The sequence below is a fragment of the Sebastes fasciatus genome, chromosome 10 (assembly GCF_043250625.1).
Source record: "Sebastes fasciatus isolate fSebFas1 chromosome 10, fSebFas1.pri, whole genome shotgun sequence".
In the NCBI taxonomy this organism is placed as follows: domain Eukaryota; kingdom Metazoa; phylum Chordata; class Actinopteri; order Perciformes; family Sebastidae; genus Sebastes; species Sebastes fasciatus.
Window position 1 is genome coordinate 32,310,089 of NC_133804.1, and position 22,309 is coordinate 32,332,397.

General features: G+C 45.5%; 1 protein-coding gene across 1 annotated transcript in view; it reads right to left on the reverse strand.

Annotated features, from left to right (window-relative positions):
• The window catches only part of LOC141774734 (uncharacterized), a 158,137-nt gene that overhangs the window by 41,115 nt on the left and 94,713 nt on the right, over positions 1-22,309 (reverse strand). Inside the window, exons 3-4 of the mRNA XM_074647531.1 lie at positions 6,129-6,173; positions 2,510-2,517 (exon numbers count right to left, since the gene is read on the reverse strand). Coding sequence (XP_074503632.1) covers positions 2,510-2,517; positions 6,129-6,173 — 53 coding nt within the window. The remainder of the gene's footprint in view (positions 1-2,509; positions 2,518-6,128; positions 6,174-22,309) is intronic.

Below are 22,309 nucleotides of genomic sequence, written 5' to 3' on the forward strand. Positions count from 1 at the left end.
GATCAGCATTGATTCATGGAGAGACCTTCGTCTGGTCAGCTAACATTACTGCCAAGCAGCTGAAATATAGAGTGATATTGTGCTTTTAGCTGACGTGTGTCGCCTCACTGTTTTGAGCGATGCTCGTTCATGTCTATGTAGAGCGAGCACAAGCGCGAGCAACAGGACGCTGACTTTAGTTGACTTATCGGCCACAGGTGTCGCTGTTAACAAGCATTTCTGATTCTTACAAACAGTCCCTTTAACAGATTTATTAATTTAACAGAATACTCAAAAGTCAGATATAGTCATCTAGATGGGGCAGTGATATTATAAATATCTGTGATGGAAGAGTACACCACACTTTATGCCCCTTTGAGAAAGATATGGCGTGCGTGAATATTTCAGCCTTCTTTCAGCTGCGTCCCCGTCTCCGGCGCGGTGAAACGGACTTGAGAGCAAGTAAGAAAAATAAATATAAATACATAATTCAAAGCGGTAAACACCCACAGCATAAATCCAGCTGTCCTTCCTTCATCTGTCAGTTTAAACTGTGTTGTTTTTAGTTCTGGATTATAACTGTAACTTCTTCATATGTGTGTAATATTATTATACGATCTGCGCATCGAGCTCTGATTGGTCAGTAGGCGGTGCTTTCATACGAGTTGATCTCTTAGCTGGAACATATACACATATATATTCAGCATAAGTTACCATGGCGATCTACCTCGGTAAGAAGTGAACCACCGTCGAAGGACGGTAAAAACCCTGAAGGGTTAAACCCTGAAGTTACCTCGCTAACCGCTTCGTAGTCCAGGCCTCTGGTACACTTTGTTCTACAGTATTAAACGATACACAGGATCAGTTCTTTTACTGGTTCGTATAAAAGACTTTTTGAATGAACTAAATGACTGACTGATGGAGTTTAAAGCTGGAATGAATGAACATTGAGTGAAGGCTTAATCATACAGTACAGTATGTTTATTTACACTACAACTTCTGACTCCCAGTTAAACGATGTATGGCCTGTATTTTGGCACTTGTTTACATCCACTTTCAAACAGATTTATTTTGTATTGTTGAGTAATTAGAAAGCAAATTGCCATTTACATTATTTATGACAGCTTCAAGCCGATACACTCGACTCACGACAACTCGTACTGACAGATGTTACTTTGTGGAGACTCCGCATTACCACACCTTCACTTCCACTTTATGGGCTCGACTTTGGGTGCGTTCAAGAAGATAAATTATACATTGTTTCATGCACACTTAGAGTAAACCAGCTGCACATGCAATTTTCCTCTTAAGGTATAAGATGTTCCACTTCATATCTGATCTGTGCCACATGTAAAGCAAAAATAAAATCTGAAAATTCCTTTTAAATTGAAGAAATTTCAAACCTGAAGGCAGCAGCAGTCTCCAGTTAGTACATGTCTTTGAGTATACGTGTGTGTTTTATCTGCTGTGTGTGTGTGTGTGTGTGTGTGTGTGTGTGTGTGTGTGTGTGTGAGAGAGAGTGTCAGCAGGAGTTATAGTCCCACAGAGGAGAATAACTCGCTGCTAATAAGTCACCTATCCCCTAACCATCACCATGAAACGCACACACACACACATGCATCCTAGGTGGTCCGTTTACTGTGCCGCGCTCTGTGGATGCACATGTGTGAGTGAGTCTGTGACAGTTTGTGTGTTCATGTTTTACAGCTGTGAGAGAAAAACCATAGTTTGCATAGTGAAGTAGGGATGCACTGATACCAGTATCGGGTATCAGGTCCGATACTGTGTTCATGTACTCGTACTCGCAAAACGGCTCCGATACAACGGCATCGATATAATGGCACCGATACCACTTTACGGCAGCGCGACGTTAACCTCTCTTCACCATCTTTTGGGTCCTATCGCACGCGCTCACGCTCCACCTCCCCCGACGGTGCAGGCGAGACGGGCTGTTGGTGCGCCGACCTCACCTCAGCCGGCGCGCGCCGGCCCCCACTTTCGTGGCGCCAGAGGATTTTGCTTGCACGCTCTGACTTGCGCGTGCGTTAGACTCCTTGGTCCGTGTTTCAAGACGGGTCAGGTGGGTTGCCGACATCGCTGCAGAACCCTTGGCACGTGGGCCGAGCCCCGCCCTGGGGGCACGACGCGGTTCGGGCGCACTGAGGACAGTCTGCCCCGGTGATACTTTGGTCACGGCCACGAGAAGCACCTTCGCCCCGAGCCTTTCCAAGCCGACATAGAGCCGGTCGCGGTGCACCGCCTCGTATGCGGGACTCCCCAGCCTGCCGTGTGTCGCTCACACCCTCCAGCTCGCTGTTAACGAGGTTCTTTCGGCACAGAAAGGTAACCATATCGGTACACGGTATCGCCGAGTACTCAAATGTAAGTACTTGTCCTCGGTCTGAAAAAAAGTGGTATCGGTGCATCCCTATAGTGAAGGATAATACGTGTACTTGTTTGTGTGTGTGTGTGTGTGAAAGTACTGTAAGATGATTTTAATACAACCTGGATGAGATGAAATTGTACTTACAGGCGGTCCTGCAACAGAAAAAAAGAGAAACCAGATATTAGAAAATAAATTCTATACATCTGACAGATGAAGCGCAGCACGTGTGAGTTACGGTAATCTTTTGGTTTGTACAGCAATCAATTCCTCGGAGCAGTGAACAAAAAAAAAAACTGTGCATGCAATGCGGTTTGTTAGATGATGACTGTAATTAACCACCTAAATATGGTACAGAACAAGCTCATTAGAGCCGTTGCCAACGGAGTTTGTGGCGAACCCGTTATGATAAACAGACTTCTGGATAATGGGCCATGTTTTGCATTAAGGACATGAAGTCATGTCAAGACTTTGTTTCCCGAGACAGATACGGGTGTATGAGATGGAGGACAAACAGGCGGTGAAAAGGTCGGGGGTGTGCTGGCAAACTGTGCGCCCCTTTAAAGTATATTAAAAAAAAAATCTCAGAGATTTCTCCGGGGCAGACTTTCAGATCTGATTGAAATGCTCTGATGTTGAGCCTCAGCAGCTAAAAGAACATTCTGCTTTTCTTACTTAGCCTAACCAAAAACAACAGTAATGATCAAAAGACTTCTTAATGGAAGATTCTTATAAAAAAAAACATTCTCTTAAAAGGCCGAGGGACGATAATAAACCACCCTAACCCCTACAAAGTGAATATATCATTCTGCCATTAAATAATTCTATATTAGTGATTGGTTTATATTTATCTGATCTAAATTTAAAACAAATCACGATGCTGGTTTATGTGATTGTTAACACGATTGCAGTCTGTGGCAGGATTTGGAGCTGCGCCACCGCTGGTACGACATGGACGCAACACTAAACATCTATAAACTCCGCCAGATTGAAAACAGACCTCCCTCTGGGGTAAAGTGGGCTATTTGTGGTGTTTTGTTTCTATTTAAACATATAAAAAGTCCTGCCAACCTGACCAGAATCTATGTGAGCCTTGAAGTTTGCTGTTTGATATCGAGGGGGAAAGAAAAGGGCATTTTTGGGGTAAAAAAAAAAAATGAAGGTGGTTTGGGGTGAGAAGGTGAAAGGGGGAAGAAGAGAGAGGTGTTGAGGTTTATGAGGCATGGAGACCATGTCAATCAAATATAGCTGCGTCGTCTAGACGCCGGAGACGAGGAGCTTCTGGGGCCAGACAGTTAGGTAAACAAATGCACAATGGTTTAGAGGAAGAACAGCTTTAACCACTGAACTTGAGACAGGTGTGTGGAGACTAATGAGAAAGAAAGAGAGAGAGGTAAACAGAATAGTGATGCAGGAGAGGAGGAGACAGATGCTTAACTACTCAGTCTGCCCTCTTTCCTGTTGTTCAGGTTTCTGTTTCTGTTTCTTCATTTGTTTTTTCTGAGAAAACGCAGAAAACCTCTTCTGGTCTTGTAAAAAAGTTGTCCCAGAGTTAGAGAGGATGGCGTAACAGCTTCTCCATGCCACCACCGACCCCCCCGCACGCACTACATAAGCCAGGCTGCAACGTGAGGACGCAAAGTAAACAACACGAGAGAGAAAACCTAAACAGAACCACATCGCTCCTTTTCAGATGCAGACAAACATCCCGCGACAAACAGCGAGCAGCCAGTGAGTGAAACCTCAACGGCGAGCTTTTCCTGTAATGATAATCATCCAAAATGTTCCTCTAAGTGGCTGAAAACAGGCGTTCACTTGTCCTGTGATCGCCTGATGGAGTCACACACCTCAGAGGGATTTCCTGCAATCTATGCTGATTAAGAGGTCGTTGGATAATGAAGAGGATTTAAAGGAAAAGTCTGGTGATAGTCTAGATTTCTATTATTGTCAAGAACTCCCATGAAAAGTTCAGAATGTTCAGAAACTATAAAAAACACATCGGCGAGCCACAACGTTGCACAGGGTCAGTCCCACATGCTGTCATGCTGCCGTAAATAATCACAACCAATAAACCAGTTTTAGCTCCTGTTTGAGTCACGTTGCTAAAAACTGCAGTGGATATTACTGAGCCTTGTTTAACATGGAACTATACAGTATATCTATCTTTTCATGGGCTTTGTTGACAATAAAAAAAAATAAAAATACCTTCAGCCTTAAGGCCCTGACACACCAAGCCGACCGGTGAGCGTCCGTCGGCTGTAGTCTGCCTGTGTCTGAGTTTTTTCGTCCGATTCAGCGTGTTGAATCGGCGGCGTCGCTTGTTGGTGAGAGAATTCACTCTGATTGGCTGTTCAGCTTAAACGAATCAGTGCACGACAAGAGAAACGGACGTGAGGAAAGCAAACCAACGAAAAAGTCAAGAGGAGAAACACCTTCTCATTTTTCAACTTCATCTCATCTGATCGTTCCAACACACGGATAGTTTCACAGCGACATGTCCATCTGGAGTGAAGCTAAGTGGTGGCTAAATGGTCGTCAGACTCCGCTTTATTTGATGTACGTATCATAACAACGGCTTGTATATCCACCGTCCTCGGTCTTCCTGTTTCCCCTTTTCTGAATGACAAATACAGACGACCGCGACCTGCTGGTGTGGAGAGTTAATTCATCTCACGCAGGCGCAGAACATGCGTGGTAGTCGGACGTCGTCTGTAGTCTTTACGGTGTGTTTGAGCGCAACTTTTTGGCTGAGACAAAGGCGATGTGAGGCGACACAACTGGTGACCTTTTGTCGCTGCTAGTTCTTTGATGTCGGGTTGGTGTGTCTGGGGCTTTTAATCCTTTAACAGAAAAACAAAGGTACACAATACGGATAGGCAAATTGTGGGATTCAAAAATATGAAACTTAAGATCTGCCTCAAATAAAATCAAGTAATTAGATAAGTTCAAAAAGCAGCTTGCAAGAATTAATTTAAAATATTCTGCAGTACTGCTTTGGAAGGATAAGATAACTCCAGAAAGGATCTTGGTGCGCTAAGTAGAGCAATAAAGGTTACCGGTGAGCTCTCACTTAGTCAACATCTTCCCAGGAACAGATCTAATCTACGACGATGAATCACAACCAGACTGGATGTTTCCCACTTGACACACATCCTGCAGAACAAACTGCAGGTTTTGATAAAAATCGTCTGACAGTGTCGCGCCACAATTTGGTGGAGTCAACACTTAATAAAAACCATTTAAAACGAGAGTGACTCAAACTTGTAAAAACATCCGCTCTATCTGTCATGACGATCCTTTTGCGTAACAAGAGTTATGTCTTTGTCTCTGCATTGTTTTGGTTCCTCGATGAGTGTTTTGCGGTCTGGGTGGAAAAAGAAAAAAAAGCAACACAATAATGGCGGGTAGTGATGTTGGCGAGGGAGAATCTCATTAGGCCGCGCACTACTACTGCAGCTGCTACCGCTCAGCGAGAAACGCCTGACATCTGGGCAACGTTAGTGCAACCACATGGCCGAACTTAGCGCTACGTCTGCGCAAATGAGGAGGGACAGGGAGAAGGGCCAACTGCAGCCCGTCATCCGTCGGACTGACTCGCGGGTCACTGCTTTTACCAGCCCTCGGAGTTATCCAGTCATCCAGGACAAGAGAGGGGAGCAAGTGAGAGAGAGAGAGAGAGAGAGAGAGAGAGAGAGATGAAGAGACTTCCAGGAAAAGAGAGAAGAGGATAAATAAACAAACAAAGCAGGTGGCGGACGTCACTTACCAGGTTCCCCTCTTCTTCCCATCCTTCCACGCTTCCCTGGAGGCCCTGTGAAAACACAAAGACAGAGCAGTAAATCCACCAATTCAGCGCTGCAGGGACGAGTAGAGAACAACCGAGCATCACTTTGCTGTTTCACTGCTGGAGGTCATGTGTTGCCTGGCGTTACGTTTGTGTGAGCTGGCATGGTACTGACATAAAGACAGATCCCGTCACACTCAGAACCAAATGTACTGTGTGATTTTATGCAAGTCTGAACGGACCGGACCTTCAGGCGTGTTTAAGACCGATTCCTGCCTCATCCTGGCTGAACATCAGCTTCATCAGACCCATTCATCCTCTCTGCCTGGGCTTCATCCAGCCACCTTCCTCTGACCCTGCAGCGATGCAGCTGGTACCTCCACCTTTTCCGGTAAAACAATTTTCTTTTCCGTTGACGGAGAAGTCTGGTAAAGTTGTGAGAAATAGCAGGAGGGATGTTGTAGTGAAACCAGGAGATGATGTGGCCAGAGCGAGAGTCTCAGACCTCATGCTGCTACAAGACCATGAATCATTTCTACACTCCGCCGCTGATCTGCGTCAGCGTGTGTCCGGTAATTTAACACAAGTATTGTTTTAGGAGATGGTGCAACTGACTAAATCACAGGTTTCTACTCTCAGAAAGATCGTCCACCGCTCCCCGTTAGCTTAGCAACTATAACAAAGCACAACAGGCCAAGCTTTGGATTTCTCCACATGTTGAGGCTGTGTGCACGGTGCTGTAGTAAGAGGGTTAAACTCTGTATTTAAAGAGTTTTGCAGGTCATGAGTTGTGTTGCTTGTCCAAGTATGATTTTATGCATCTAAACTACGGTGACCAGACGTCCCAGTTTGTCCCAGTTTGTCCCAGATTGTCCCGGTTTCAAGCTAGATGTCCCGAGTCCCAACAAATATCTGTAATACACTCAAATGACCAAATTGTCCCGGTTTTCACCATACTTAAAATAATGACAATATTATATTTATATAGACGGTTATCATGTTCTGTCCCACTCATGAATTCATTTGTGCTCACAAGATAAGTATTACAGAGAGCCAGCACAGTGCATCCCGCTGCAGTCTCTAACTAGAGTGATGTTGCACGCTGTCAAGCGACAATAACACACGGACACGGCAGTCACGGCGCTTAGCGTCCCTTTAGGTTCAGGCAACATATAGGCTTGTCGCAGTAGTTGGCGTTACACGGTGGTCGGGCACACACCGATTACATTACGTGCCCACCGCCCCCACCGTTGTTTTGCTTTTTTTTTTACAGAAATAAAACCTATTTAGTTTATTTTGGCGTATCAGCGCCGTGTTATCGATACATAGGACGACGGACGCTACGGACTGGAAGTGAATGCATCTGCTCCGTACGGAGTCTCAGCTCAGAGGTGTGCTGAGCAGCTGTCATATTTCACACACGGGATGAAAGAGAGTTGACAGACAAGACGATGTCCGAGGATTTGGTGTCGAAGCGAAAAGCAAAAGTATTTCAGATTTAAACCCAATGCTAATGCTACACCATAACGTTAATGAGACCGGAGAGGCCAGACACACAGCCACCCGACGTTAATGATCAAAGTAAGCGCGCTACACATATTGAGCGCCGTCTTTTCTTGTAAAATATCCGGTGTAATCGGTAACACCGGTGTTGTCACAAGTTTATTAACCGGTGGGAAAATGTCTTCACCGTCTAACTACTTAAAACGTACTACGTTTGTAAAGTGAAAAAGAAACCGAACATGAACTAACAGCTTAACTACATCACCACAGTCGCTCCCGATGCATTTCCTCTGAGCGTTTACCATCGCCGCGGATGGGTTTACATCGTAGTTAATGGAGAGCCCGCTGCGTCTCATACTGGTGCTAACGGGTGCTTTGTGCGGCGGTATCACACGCCGATGGCCGTAACAAAGCCTCTGTATTTGACTCCCTGGGAAAGAGAACAGGCTGTTTATATTCAAGACCATTTTACAGGATTTCTTTCATACCGAGTCAGGTTGTCAAACAACATGAAGCTAATGACGAAGCTCACTACAGACGTCATTTCAGCTGGCAAAACCTACAGGTCGCCTGCCAGAATTGTGCTTTTGTTAGCCGCTGTGTGAAAGACCTATTGTTTCTAACATGTGTTATCATTATCATTGTAAAATGCACGTGTGAGGCAAGAAAGCTTGACAGCTAAAACAACAAACCGAGGCCTGAAAGCCTCCTGTAGGTTAACACCTCACTTACTTCTCTTTCTTCCCATGTGCCCATCCCCTCCCTCCCACTCACTCATGAAACCCCCTGAAATAGGAACCATACTGGGTGCTGTTCCTGATGCTAAGTGCTTCTGGCTGCAGACATGTTTTCCCTATTGTCATTATTGGAGTTGTTGTAGTGGCCTAATCACTTCCTGACTCTGCCAACCCTTTCAAAAGAGAGTACGATGGTGCTCCTCCACCTCCCTGTACCGTCTACCTCTCCCTCTTTCATCCCTCCTTCAATACGCTATCAATTACTATTCAAGAAGTAGCATAAAAAAAGAGTTAACTGCTGCCCAATCTACGGTGTACTATTGAACCAGAAGTACTGCTCCTTCTTCTTCTTTATCTGATTGACGCCAAACTTTGTCGGCAACCAGAAGAAACCATTTTAAACGAATCAATGGAGAATGAGTACAGCCGTGCAGCTACTGACTCATTTAAAATTGATGTTTGAACAATTTTAATCATTTAACACCTCTACACCTTCAAACCTCAGACGCAGACGCCAGCCGCAGCATTTATATTAACAGTCTCCATATTCCATAGTGGGTTTTACTTCCTCTGATTGAGCCCCCGCAGCCATAAACAGCAGCGTGGAGCTGCTCTGCTGGGGGCCTGAGAGGAATGTGGAAGGGAGTGGCGGGATGGGGAGGAAAGACAGCAGGGGGTAGAAAATAAATGACACGGGAGGGACAGAGGAGGAGATGAAGTGCAGTTAGACAGGAGGGTCGAGGAGGAAAGATGGTGGAGACACAACAAAAGAAAAAGGGAGTCAGTAAGGGACGGATGAACGGCTTCACAATCCCTTAAAAACCCTTGTACAACATGGTGATTTAACTCCTCAAGCAGGGATATGCATTAGAAGATATGGGTCACAGGAGGGGGGGTTACGCCTGCTATACCTTTATTTAAGACATAAAAGGAAAGCCGGCGGCATGCTGACAGGTCAGTCGCCAAAATGCCAGAGGAGCGGGCGTCAGAGTGACTGAAACGTGGGAGTGTGATTGGTCCTGTGTGGCAGGGTTGAGGGGGAATGGCGGTAGGGCGATGACAAGCTGATGTAGGGCTGGATCGACTGGAGGAATTAATGGGAAAAACAGCAGCGCTGGAGAACAGAGCGTAATGTGTGTGTGTGTGTGTGTACGTCAGTGTGCAGAGTATAGGTCAGATTCCTATTTCAGGAGCGAGAGCAGTGAGTGAACGTTTATACCCACTGAGATACAGACAAACAAACACACATGATGTGACTCAGGTGTCAGTCTTGACTTCCTGCGTCACGGTGGCACGCCGGGGGTCAGAAAATGTCACACCGAAATAGAAACAGTGTGTACGTAAGAGAGAGTAAAAGATAGTCTGGAGGATCGTGTTTTACTAGACACAGTGAAGCGCTGTATCTCCTAAGAGGTCAAAGGTTATCAACATCAAAAGAAGGTTACACAACTCAAAAGCTCCATCGGTTGGTTTATAACAGCGGTCAGCAACCTGCAGCTCTTCAGCTCCTCTCCAGTGGCTCCCTGTGGATTTTTAAAAATGGAAATGAATAACTGTTTTTTGTTTACATTTTCATTTTTATTTATAATTGTTGTAGGTCTATGGTACGACGGTACGACGGAGTATTAGGGCCACATTGAGGAAAAAAAAATAAATCTGAGATTTCGAGAATAAAGTCATAATATTATAAAGTAGTAATTTGACGTGTTTTTTTTTTTTCTCGTGAAGTTATGACTTTATTCTCGTAATATTATGACGTTTTATCTCTTAAACTTATGATTTTATTCTCATAATATTACGACTTTCTTTCTCGTAAAGTTATGACTTTATTCTCGTAATATTATGACTTTATTCTGAAAATCTCAGATGTTTTTTCCTTCAATGTGGTCCTAATACTCCGTCGTACATTGTCTCTTTGTCCCTCACTGCATTAGACTTATATACTTTATACTTAGACTATAAACTGTGTTACCTTCATAACAATAATCAAATGTTTTGCGGCTCCAGACAGATTTTTTTTGCCTAAAATGTCTCTTTTGATAGTAAAGGTTTCTACAGCGTAAAGACAGATGGGAGGATGACAAAGGAGCAGGAAGAGAGGATTGAAGACAGAAAAAAACAAGGTAAGTTAACAGATACAAAAAGAAAGAAAGAAAAAAGATGCAGTGCGGTGCAGAGACGGAAGGACAAGTGCTGAACGAGGAAGTCGTCCTTCACTCTCACAGGTGTTGAAAAACTCCCAAAGAAAGAAAGATGGACCTCCACAACCGTCAGACAGTTAGGAGAGAAAACTACATCCTGTGTGCATAGATCTCTCTGAGGGAATACGGAGACACACGCATACACACACAGTGATGGAGGAAGTACTAGTCTACTAGTCTTTACTGAAGGAAAAGTACTAATCCAGTCCATTTAAAATGTTACTTAAGTAAAAGTATGTAAATAAAATCAGGAAAATGTACTTTAAGTATTAAAAGTAAAAGTACTCTGCACACCTGTGACTGTTATACTATTATATCATTAGATCATTATTACTCATGCATTAATGTAAAAGCAGGATTTCACTGTTGTAGTTGGAGCTCATTTTTAACTATTTTGTATAGGACTGCAACTAGTGATGATTCATTCACTATTACACACTATTCAAGTGTTCGTACTGGGAAGTTGATTCACCTCAAAAAGAATTATCTGCTGAGTTACAGACGTCTCTTTCTCAATGTATTGAGTATTTTTGGGTCCAATGGCATCACGTGTCGGACACGGAAGTTGCAGTACCGCCGTTTGGCCACTACGAAAATATTGGCATCAACGACCGGCGCTCTTCCTTGGCGGGCTCGGCTTAAAAACCCACACATCCTCCCTTCTTTCTTTCTTCTTCTCTCAAAACATCCAGAGCAACAGTTTCTCCAGTGAGTATAATGCATCTCAATACGCTCCCTACATCTCCACCACCTTTGGTCTCTGGAAACACACACATCCTTCCATCTGCTCGGTCTGTTTCCTCGTAGCCGCGGCTCGACTTGATTTAGCTACTGTGACATTTCTCTCAAACAAAAGTGCTCCCACGGAACAAAGCGCAGGATTGCTGGAAGGACCCCGCCTTCCTCCTCTTCCTCCTCTTCTCTCTTCTTTTAGGCCCCATTTTGTTTAACCCAACAACTGGGATCAATAAGGAGCCAAATGAAAATAGCAGAATGTGATACTCCGTATGCACGACCACAGGACTTACATCCATCTATCCATCTACTACCCCTTGGTATACCCCCTGATACTCCTCCTGCAACGGGGGAAAATTGAATTTAACTGGAGAGGAAGAGAAAGGTGGGTGGGGGTGTGGAGAGGAAGGGTGTAAGTGGTGAAGGTCAACTTCTTGCTTCCATGTTAGCTGGAGGCAATGTGTCTCTACGGCATCATTTCTTTTTTCCCACTTTTTTAAAATTTGAAATCCCAGTAGCAGATTTCCCTCTAATCTCCTTTAATTACACTCACAACACCTTGGAAGAGGTGTCTGTATGCTGGTATCCACACGTACAGACAAAGAGCAAACTAGATATATGCTCTTAATCATTACCTCATACAGCGTATGCTCACGGGACAGACATACAAACTAGGGATGCACCGATACCACTTTTTTTCAGACCGAGTACAAGTACTTACATTGGCTACTCGCCGATACGAGTACCGATACGAGTACTTCTCTGTGCCGAAAGACCCTCGTTAACAGCCAGCTGGAGGGTGTGAGCGACACACGGCAGGCTGGGGAGTCCTGCATACGAGGCGGTGCACCGCGACTGACTGTAGAACGGCTTGGAAAGGCTCGGGGCGAAGGTGCTTCCCGGGGTCGTGGACAAAGTGCTCGCTGCACCCTCTCTCCCCGCCGGGGAGGGACGGGGCCCCCTGTTCCCGGGGCGGACTGTCCTTAGTGCGCCACAACCGCGTCGTGCCCCCAGGGCGGGGCTCGGCCCACGTAAAAGGCGCCAGGGATCTGCGGCGATGTCTGCAACCCACCCGACCCGTCTTGAAACACGGACCAAGGAGTCTAATGCACGCGCGAGTCAGAGAGTGCAAGCAAATCCCTGTGGCGCACTGAAAGTGAGGGCCGTCGCACGCCGGCTGAGGTGGGATCCCGGCCCCGCGGGGTCGGGCGCACCACCAGCCCGTCTCACCCTCACCGTCGGGGAGGTGGAGCGGGAGCGCGTGCGATAGGACCCGAAAGATGTTGAAGAGAGGTTAATGTCACGCTGCCGTACAGTGGTATCGGTGCCGTTATATCGGAGCCGCTTTGTGAGTACGAGTACATGAGCACAGTATCGGACGAGATACCGGTATCGGTGCATCCCTAGATTAAACAGATTTTGACTAAAAGAATGTAAAATCTTGACTCAAGAGTTATTGATTATAAATGTACATCAGTTGTTTAAATTACAAAGTAAGTTGTTTTTACTATTTGTGATTTTATCTATTTGCTCATGATGAGACTTCTAAGTCAATTGCTATCATTGAACTTGTTTACTGTTACTGAGAGATATAATCGGGAGGTTTCCCTTCTTTCAGCACAGCTGTGAAACCTCCTCGTCTGAAACACAACTTCTTCTCCCGCTCCGTCAGCGCTTCCCTTCGTCTGTCCAACTTTCACTCCAATAAGATGGGGGACACATGCTGTGGATGTAAACAGCAAACAGAAAGAGAAAAAGACAACGGGATGTGATTCACATGGTGGTGATTCATTATCCAGCTGTCCCGTGTCTCTCTGCTGCCCCGGGTCAGCCCGGGTTCAGACTCGTGGTCTCCCAGTGGGTGCCATCAGATAACCAGAATCAAACAGGAAGGAACAGTTACCTGTAATCCAACCGCATCCCATCAAATCTCCTCGTGTTAGCAATATAGATTTAATAAAGATCTGCACCACATGTATGCAAGGTGTTTACATTATCCCATAATATCCAACATCAGACTCAACCATTATATACACTCAATGTACACGTATATAATCCACCTCACTGACTGACTGATGAAATGTGGTTAGTGAGAGAGATGCTACACAGTAAACATCATCTGTGTTTGGGGAAATAGGAAGCCGAGAACACATCGGTACCAAGTCCACCTTCCTGTTTGACTTTCAGCATCAAGTGTTGCGTGACGGCCGAGTGGGCGTCTGTGTGTGAGGCTTTCTGAGAGTGTATTTGTGTGAGGAGCATGGACGCCTATTTCATGCCCGTGCGAGTGTGATCAACGTATAGTTTTCTAGACACGCTCCGTCAGGGCTGAGTGACGCTGCTGTAAACCTGTGTGTGTGTGAGTGAGTATGCATGCTCTTACAGCTGCAGGGTTGTTTAGGTGTTTATGTCTGTTGCATTATTCATTCGGTTCCTAATGAACGAAAAAGCTCATTGTGCATTTATTTGGGTTTCTATAATCTCTGACAGTTCATTCGTGGTTTTGGTGCGACAGAGCTTTGATTATGTGTTTATATTTGCTTGTGAGCACGCACAGGTCGGGAAGAAGGAGACCTCGGCTGTTGTGATGTCCGGCAGGTGGTTTGCGTTGAGTGGCAGGCGAGTGCTGAAAGGCTGCCTGGGTAGTCACTGTGTGTCACAGCTAATGAGAGGCGAAGGCAGAGACGGGGCCCGCCCCACACGGAGAGACGGACGTAGTCAAAACAATGAGAGCGCTCTGGCAAAACACAGTCAGCACCAGCAGAGCACGGCAAATGAGAACAGATCACAACAAAGTGGACCAGGGCGCCCCGAAAGTTCAGCAGCCAGAACACCAAAGCTTCGTCTTCAGGTGCTGAACAGGCTCAATGTGAGGCAGACAAAAGCTGCGTGAGGATTGAAAAAGAGTTTTCCCAGCACATTGTTGAGCTGAGGTGGCGGGCCACCCAGTTAATGACGCATCTCATCTCCTGATTGATCGACTCACATTAAATGAACCGATGCTACTTTTAGCCACTGGCCATATTTATGGTAGAAGCTAAAAATGTAGTAGTCAGCACGCCGACTCAGTGATGTCAGTCGTACAGAAATATAAAGCTTAAGTTTGAGAACATTTGCCACCATAAACTTCTGGTCATATCTGACCCCCAACTGTACTGAAGTGAGTGAACAATGCGTTTTATTGATTATGAATGACATTTTTCATTTGTATGAAGCACAATTAGGGATCCTCATGTACCCGTACTCGAAAAACGGCTCCAAAACAACGGCACCGATACCATTTTATGGCAGCGTGACGTTAACCTATCGTCACCATCTTTCGGGTCCTCACACTCCACCTCCCCGACGATGCGGACGAGATGGGCCAGTGGTGCGCCCGACTCCGCGGGGCCAGGATCCCATCTCAGCCCGTGCGCGCCGGCCCTCACTTTCATTGCGCCTCGGGGTTTTGTTTGCACCCTCTGACTCGCACGTGCATTAGACTCTTTAGTCCGTGTTACAAGACGGGTCCGGTGGGTTGTCGACATCGCCGCAGAACCCTGGCGCCTTTTACATGGGCCGAGCCTCGCCCTGACGGCACGACGCGGTTAGAGCACACTGAGGACAGTCCGCCCTGGTCGACAGTCGCACCGGGAGCAGGGGGCCCCATCCCTTCTCGGCAGGGGGCGGTGAGGCCGAGGCGGGGAGCGCTGTAAAGCTGCGGCCACAAGTCACCTTCGCCACGAGCCTTTCCAAGCCGACCTAGAGCCGATCGCCCAGCCTTAAGCACAACATGTTATTTCTTCTTTCTTCAAATATACGGCTCTCACTGTGTGAAAAGGGGAATCTCCTCTCTTCCCTCAAGTCATTGTATATCGTGAAATTGTTTTAGAGGACAGCAGAGGAAGTCTTCTGAAAAAAGGTGAGCATTCAGCTGTTTGCAGATTGTTATGAGCTCATGTTAATACAAGTGTGTGCGTGACGATGCCTTAAATGGTTTGACCCCAGATAAACAAACCCTCCTTGACTGCACGTGGACACACACATCCTCACTCAGATGTGTGTGTTTGTTGACGCTGGGCATGTTGGCGTGTATGGGAGGAGAGGCTTCGGCACCGTTCGTACAGGCTCCTGGGTGGTAGGGACTGTAACCACAGACGCTGGAATTTGAGCACTCGAGAGGATTTTAAGCGTACAAACACACTTCGCACGCAAATGAGCAAAATCCTCAACACTTCTACACACACACACACACACAGCTTGGAAATAGAAATCCTGCACATTCAAACAGTTCAACCACGCGTGATTTGAGCAGCACCGGTTATCGACAAACCTCCTGTGACCAATCGCCACCCTCAGATGTGGGAACCATTGAGCCCCATAAAGAGTAGGAGAGGTGCCCGAAGGCAGTGGACAGCAGCCGTCGGTGCGACGTCGAGGTGAGAATGAGGTTTATGTTTGTAGATCATATCGGATTCGGGGCCACCGGTGCTGCGAGGACTTCACCAGGAAGTCCGGAGGTGTGAAATCCAGTCCTCAGGGAGAATAAACACGAGGGGTTAACACATATCGGCACACAGAGCGGGGATCAAGAAAAATACACGGGTCACCTGAAGGAGCATGGGCCGAGATCGCGTCTTGAAGTGCCAGACTTCCTTTAAAAAGAGTCTTTAATGTGATGAGCGTCAGCGGCATTAAGTGGTAATCTGACAAGGATATTTTGAAGTGTCGGTTTCGTCCAGTGCCAGTCTATGTCGAATGGTGGTCTATAACAGGATAAAATGCCCTTTTATCTTTGTATCCCTTATCCATTCATAAAATGTGGTTCGAGTTTGACGTTCTGGAACAAGTTAGAGTAAAACCGGAGTTGCCGGGCATGAGGAGAGCGGGGGGGCGGGTCTTCCAAGTGTAAAGGAATAAAGAGAAAAGTGCACTAATGACCATGACTTTAAATGAAAAACTGCAGCATTTGTGTGTGTGTGTGTGTGTGTGTGTGTGTGTGTGTGTGGCTGTAACAGAAGACAATGTGTGGGGCACGGTTGAGGAAACATGGTGTGAATGTTCAAAAGGGAAGCTTTATCCCAACTAGCCCCTTTTCTTTAACCCTGACAGATCCACCCGCGGCTTTCTTAAAACCAAATTCCAGCCCTGATGCTTCCCTGAGCAATCTCTGCAAATCAAATCCAAATCTCCACCATTACTTCTGTCCTTCTTCCACAGGTGTTTCACCCCTTCATGCCCTTACAGCCCTTACTTTAAGCTAGCTCCCTCGCTCTGGCTTCTCTCTCCTCTTCTCTCACACCTGAAACAGACAGGCTAATTATTACAGCCTCTGTGGAAGTCAAGGTGAGAGCGATCTGAACGCTGAGCGGTGGTTTATGGGCAACATGGTTGCAGTTGGTCCAGAGGCCGATTACACAGTCGTGACTTGGCGTGGCGTGATGCAGGCGAGAGCCATAAAAACTGACATGCCAAACACTATTGCTTTATACATACAGAAATGAAAGTGGGCCTGTTTAGTACATCAATAATGGAGACCTCGGTGAGGACCTCTGCAGACATGTGGCACTTGACATTACATATATTATCTTCTCAGAGAGGTGCACATGAAATAAATGGATAAGTAAGCAGATATGTGTAGTTGCCATCTAACTGTATTTGCTTTCTCAAAGTGTAAATGCGGTGAGTAATTTGAGGTTAAGTAGCTCGCTCAAGGACAAATTCGACATGTGGTCTGAAGGAGCCGGGGATTTAATCCTGAGCAGACTTTGAACGCCTCATTATAATAACTCAATGGCACCTCCATTAACGTTAGTAGCTCCGTTATTTAGCCAGTCAGGACTGTGCTGCCCACCGGCTGCTAACAGGTAACGTTACTAACTCTCCTCCTGCTGATTTCAACATAGGTTTGTTGTTCACAGTGAAGCATTATCAGGGAGAAATAGGGTGCGTCCTAGTTTTCAGGGTAAGTGTCAAACAAGCCGTGTCTCTGGTCCACAGCAAATTGAAACATGATTCGGTGTGCGTATGCGTCAATGTGCATGCGTAACTTGTCGGAAGTATCACTAATAGGAATCGATATACATGGAGGCATGAGATGCCAAGAAAGCGGACAACTACGGTTCTCTATTCCCATCACTAGCATTTTCCCTGCCTGCCAAAGTGGCAGATCTCCTGATGGCGAGTGCTAATTTCAGACCCTGCTCATACTGTAGTGCGCTGCTTGTTGCCATAATTGTCAGTGTGAACACACTTATGCACTAAAAATAGCAAGTGTAAGTACAAATTGCGACACTGGTCTTAAACACACTCTTGGATTAATTACTCCATCTGACCTTTCTGCCATATAAGCTCGAGTCTACTCCTCTTCCTCGCCACCCTCCAACGCCACCGCTATATTTCTTCTCTACAGTCATTACCGCCATCATTCCACAGGCCCCGGCATACCTGACCTGATCCATCCACTATGTGCCAACACTCTATTGTATCTCGTCTGGTTGTAATTATATCCCAGTGCATAGCCCCCCCCTCCTGCTCTGCAAATAACATCCAGCGCCATGTGATACACGTGGATCAAGAGTTGCGTAAGGATGTGATTAACAATGTGGAGCGGCGCCTAATTAGGCGAACAAGCAGTATAAAAAACATGTTATTTTTCTAAAACAGAATGGTATGTAAATATCTTTTGGATTACTCAACTAGAGGATCTGGAACGAAGTGAATTCTCTGCACACACAGCGTCACGGGCTAAATGGCGAGACAATTTCCATGTTGGAAAATATTCACACGGCTCCCTGAAACAATTCAAACGCCAAAAAACGATGACTGAATACATCTGCAATCTGGGGTCTTGGCTCATTGCTAACAGAACACACATATACAGTATATATATATATATATATATATATATGCACACGCACGTCAACTATATGTACACAGCTGTGATGTTGCCAAAGGCCGAACATTTATAGCAATATATTCTGACTTTTCTGGCTGAATTACAAAAATATAATTTGGAATCCAAAATAGCAAGATAAACAATAAAGGGCTATAGGACACAGCAAAACTATTATATACAATAGTACCCATTCATAAATATAGTTCCCATCATGTAATAAATGTTTTTTTTATATTTAGGTTCATACATTTTTGATACCGATGATGCCTAAAGTATATATTAAATTTTGGTACTGACTGATACAAAAGCAATACTTCAATACCGTAGTTTAGGGAATATAAACATTTTCTAAATAAGCCAAACTTGTCAATGCATCAGTGTTTATAACATTGTCTAACAAAAGCAAAGTAATGATTTAGATCAGTAAATAAATAAGAGTTTTCTGTTGGTACTGCAGCTTCAGTATCTAGAATCTAGCATTCACGCTACGGCATCATCACGATACTTAAGTCACGATACGATCTTATTGCAATTTTAAACATTTGCGATATGCGTATGAGTATTGTGATAAGATATATTGAGAAGCATTATCTGTTTTCAACTGCAAATTATGTAGTTTTCAGGCACAAAACTTGTCGGTTAAGAGTTAATAACCGGTTAACGAGGGCTGGTTATTGGTTAAGAAAAATTTCAAAATTAGCATTCCTAGTACCAATTGATTCGTTAGGTTTTTCTAGCTTCCAGTAGATACCAGTATCTTCACTCTAGCTTTAAGACTGAGCCCACTACGACCTCTGAAACGGGCCCGCTGTCGGGCCGTCAGATTGTTGAGGTTAGAAGTTGATATGATAAAAGGTCGATACTTGACGTCCGTGTATTGATAGAATATTGTCCCGCAAAGTCGTGATACTATGCTGTATCGATCTTTTCTCCCACCCTAATATCTAGCCTTAATGAACAGGTGAAACCTTGGATAAAAAACAAAACAGCAATCAATCAAAAGCATGAAACTCGGGCTGAATTCAACTTGACTTTATTATCACAGTCAGCAGACCGATAGCATCATGTCATCTGAGCGGCCGCTGCAGCCGGCTGGGACGTGAACTTACGTCAGCGCTGCTGCTTCTGTGACGTCTCGTGAACTCTTTGGGATTTCAAAACGAGAGGTTACCAACTGCTTCTTTTAAAGATGATCATCTGTTTATTTCAAAGGCTTACACGTACAGTACAGGTGTGTGCAAGGAGGGTATAATTTCATAGTGCCTCGAGATACGATGCCATCACTGCAGGGTCTCTGAATGTCCCCTCGCTCTCCGTTACCGCTGTAACCGAACCCATGTCCCCTTTCAATGCTGCGTGATTCAAGTGTAGCGTGTCGTATGTGTGTGTGTTGTGGAGCTGCTCCTGTGGCAGGTGCAGACTTGCCCCAGCGTGAACTTTATGGGAGGAGGTCACGCGTCACTTTATCTGATTGGTGGCGTCCATATTTGGTCCAATCAGCTGCTCAGGTTTCCCGGGGTCCGAACATGGCTGGGATGGCTGTCGAGCCTTTGACACGTCGGTAGATGGACTGGGATCAGTCTGATGTTACAGGCGGTTGTGAGTTTACATTCAACCATTCATCTACCCATAATATATAACAGCATTTTCAATAAATATCCGTTAAGGTATGTGGAGTTTTGCATTTCTCTGGGGCAGATGGCTCGAGGGACATGTGTGTGTGAGAGTATTTACGGTGTGTGTGTGTCAGACTATGTTAGTTTGTGTGCCGTGACAGCTGCGACTGTGATAGATGGCTGACACAGCTGATATGTCTGATAGCCTTCATGTGCAGTAATGAAAGTTAAACACAGCTGGGAAGCGCATGACAGAGGTATGTGGCCGTTCATTGCTGTTGACCAATCACATGTCTGTATCAGAGTTCATAACGTGGTGACCTTGCATAAGGGTCGAGAGGGAAAAGATAGTGGACCACAGCTGCAGAGAGAGAGAGAGAGAGAGAGAGAGAGAGAGAGAGAGAGAGAGAGAGAGAGAGAGAGAGAGAGAGAGAGAGAGAGAGAGAGAGAGAGAGAGAGCGAGAGAGAGAGAGAGAGAGAGAGAGAGAGAGAGAGAGAGCGAGAGAGAGAGAGAGAGAGAGAGCAATCATTTAGCTCATTTCACTCAACACACGCTCATCTAACGCCTCATCCAAAGTCAGTCATGTCACCTTCATTTTGCTCCATGTTTACTGTTTGATGAAATGGGGATTTTATTCTTTCCACCCAATGTGAACGCTGACCAGCCTCCAGCTCTCCTGCTGTATCTGGTTCTTGCCAATCTACCTCACTTCTCATCTCGCCAACAAATGAGTCAACAACAGCGGGGAAAAAAAGGAAGGAAAGATGGTTCTATGTAGCAGAATTTGTCCTGGTCAGTGATAAAAGATACGAGGCGCTGACCCAAAGCCCCAGTCCAAACGCTAATCAACGTTTGGAGTCACCCTGATGTGCTGCACTAGAACGTCTTCAGGTTTCAGCGCTCGTGTGCCAGGCGAAGTGGAAGAAAAAAAACGCTTGCGGTCGTATAACGCCCTTCTGACCGACAGACAGGTTCTTGGACCGAGCCGGAGTCCCAGATCAACGGGTGTTGTGGGTAAAATGATACATCAGTACAAGAAATAAATGTTGCGGTCAGTGAAAAAGTGATTTAAGGCCCCTTGCCATCCGCTCCAAGTGGCAGCGCTTTCAAAATGTTTCATATTTTTTATTCACGGGATGGGGGCTGTCTCATAAATCGGTCAGAGGAGGTTTATAGCAAAGCTGACTATGTGAGGTTTCCCCAACAATGGAGGCTTTGTCTGCATGCACCTGACTGTAGCTGAGCCAATGTGGCCTTAAAACCAAATTCAGTGAAATGTCTCTAACAGCACACCTCTCATCAACCTTCTGTTGAAGCCATAAAAATACCCTTTTTTTTAAACTGATCCATTGTTGTAGAAAATCAAAGTGCAACACATGTTTTAGATGCTTGTTTTAATAAATGCAAGATCAAGCCTCAGGTTTTGGCAGGGAACGCTAACAGGACCTAATAATCTGTTCTGGCTGTCGGAGAGTACAGCAGAGGAGGAGCAGGTCAAACCTAAAGCACCTGTTTATGACGGAGGAGTGCAGAAGAATTCCTCATTTAAACTCGTGATAAAAAAGCGTGAGAGACTGGCAGTTTTCCAAACATACAGTCTGCTTATAAACCTCAGCATAGCCCATCCTACTCCTAACTGTACTGGTGGAATAAACATAAACTATATATGCTTTCTTGCCGAGAGTTAGGCTCTGTTTAGACCTGGTATTAACATGCATCCTCTGGAAATCGGATCACAAGTGGACAGCTTTAAGTACGTCTGTTCACACCTGGCATTAAAATGCATCTTCGGTGGCCACTTGTGATCCGATCTCACTTCCCTGCTCTATATGTAAATAAACACGTAGTAAACACACGGCTAACACAGCAGCCGTTGTGACGTAATATTACATGAATGTCACTATTAATATGCTACATATTTGTGAATTCTGGTACATTGTATTAACATCAAAATAAAAGGTTATTTTACTGGCGTTCCCCGGTACCTTCGTGCCACCGGCACCGCTGCTTTTGCCAGACAACAGCGGGGTACAGCGCTCCAGAGAGCCGGGGAGGACAGAGAACAGGCGGGCGGTCGGAAAGCAGCAGAACAAAAACACCGACACGTCTCCAACAGTATGATAATAATGCACTTCCTGTTCCCAGTCTGTAGATATGTAGCCTATAGATAAGATATATTTTAATAAAATACAGTTGTATGGACAGGTTACAGTAGAGCACAGAGGCCGTTATTATGCTGAAAAGCGCCTGTGTCTGCCTGTTTATTCACCTGAGGGGCGCGGTGATCCTTAATGTGGTCCAGGACGCAGAATGTGGTCATATGTGGCCCAGACCACCTCTGAATGTGGTCTGATGGATCCTCCTCAATGCGTCCTGAGTGCATTCACACCTGTGCTTAGAGCTGTCTACTTGTGATCGTATCACTGAGGATGCATGTTAATACCAGGTCTGAACAGGGCCAAACTCTCGGCAAGAAAACGAATAAGCGTATTT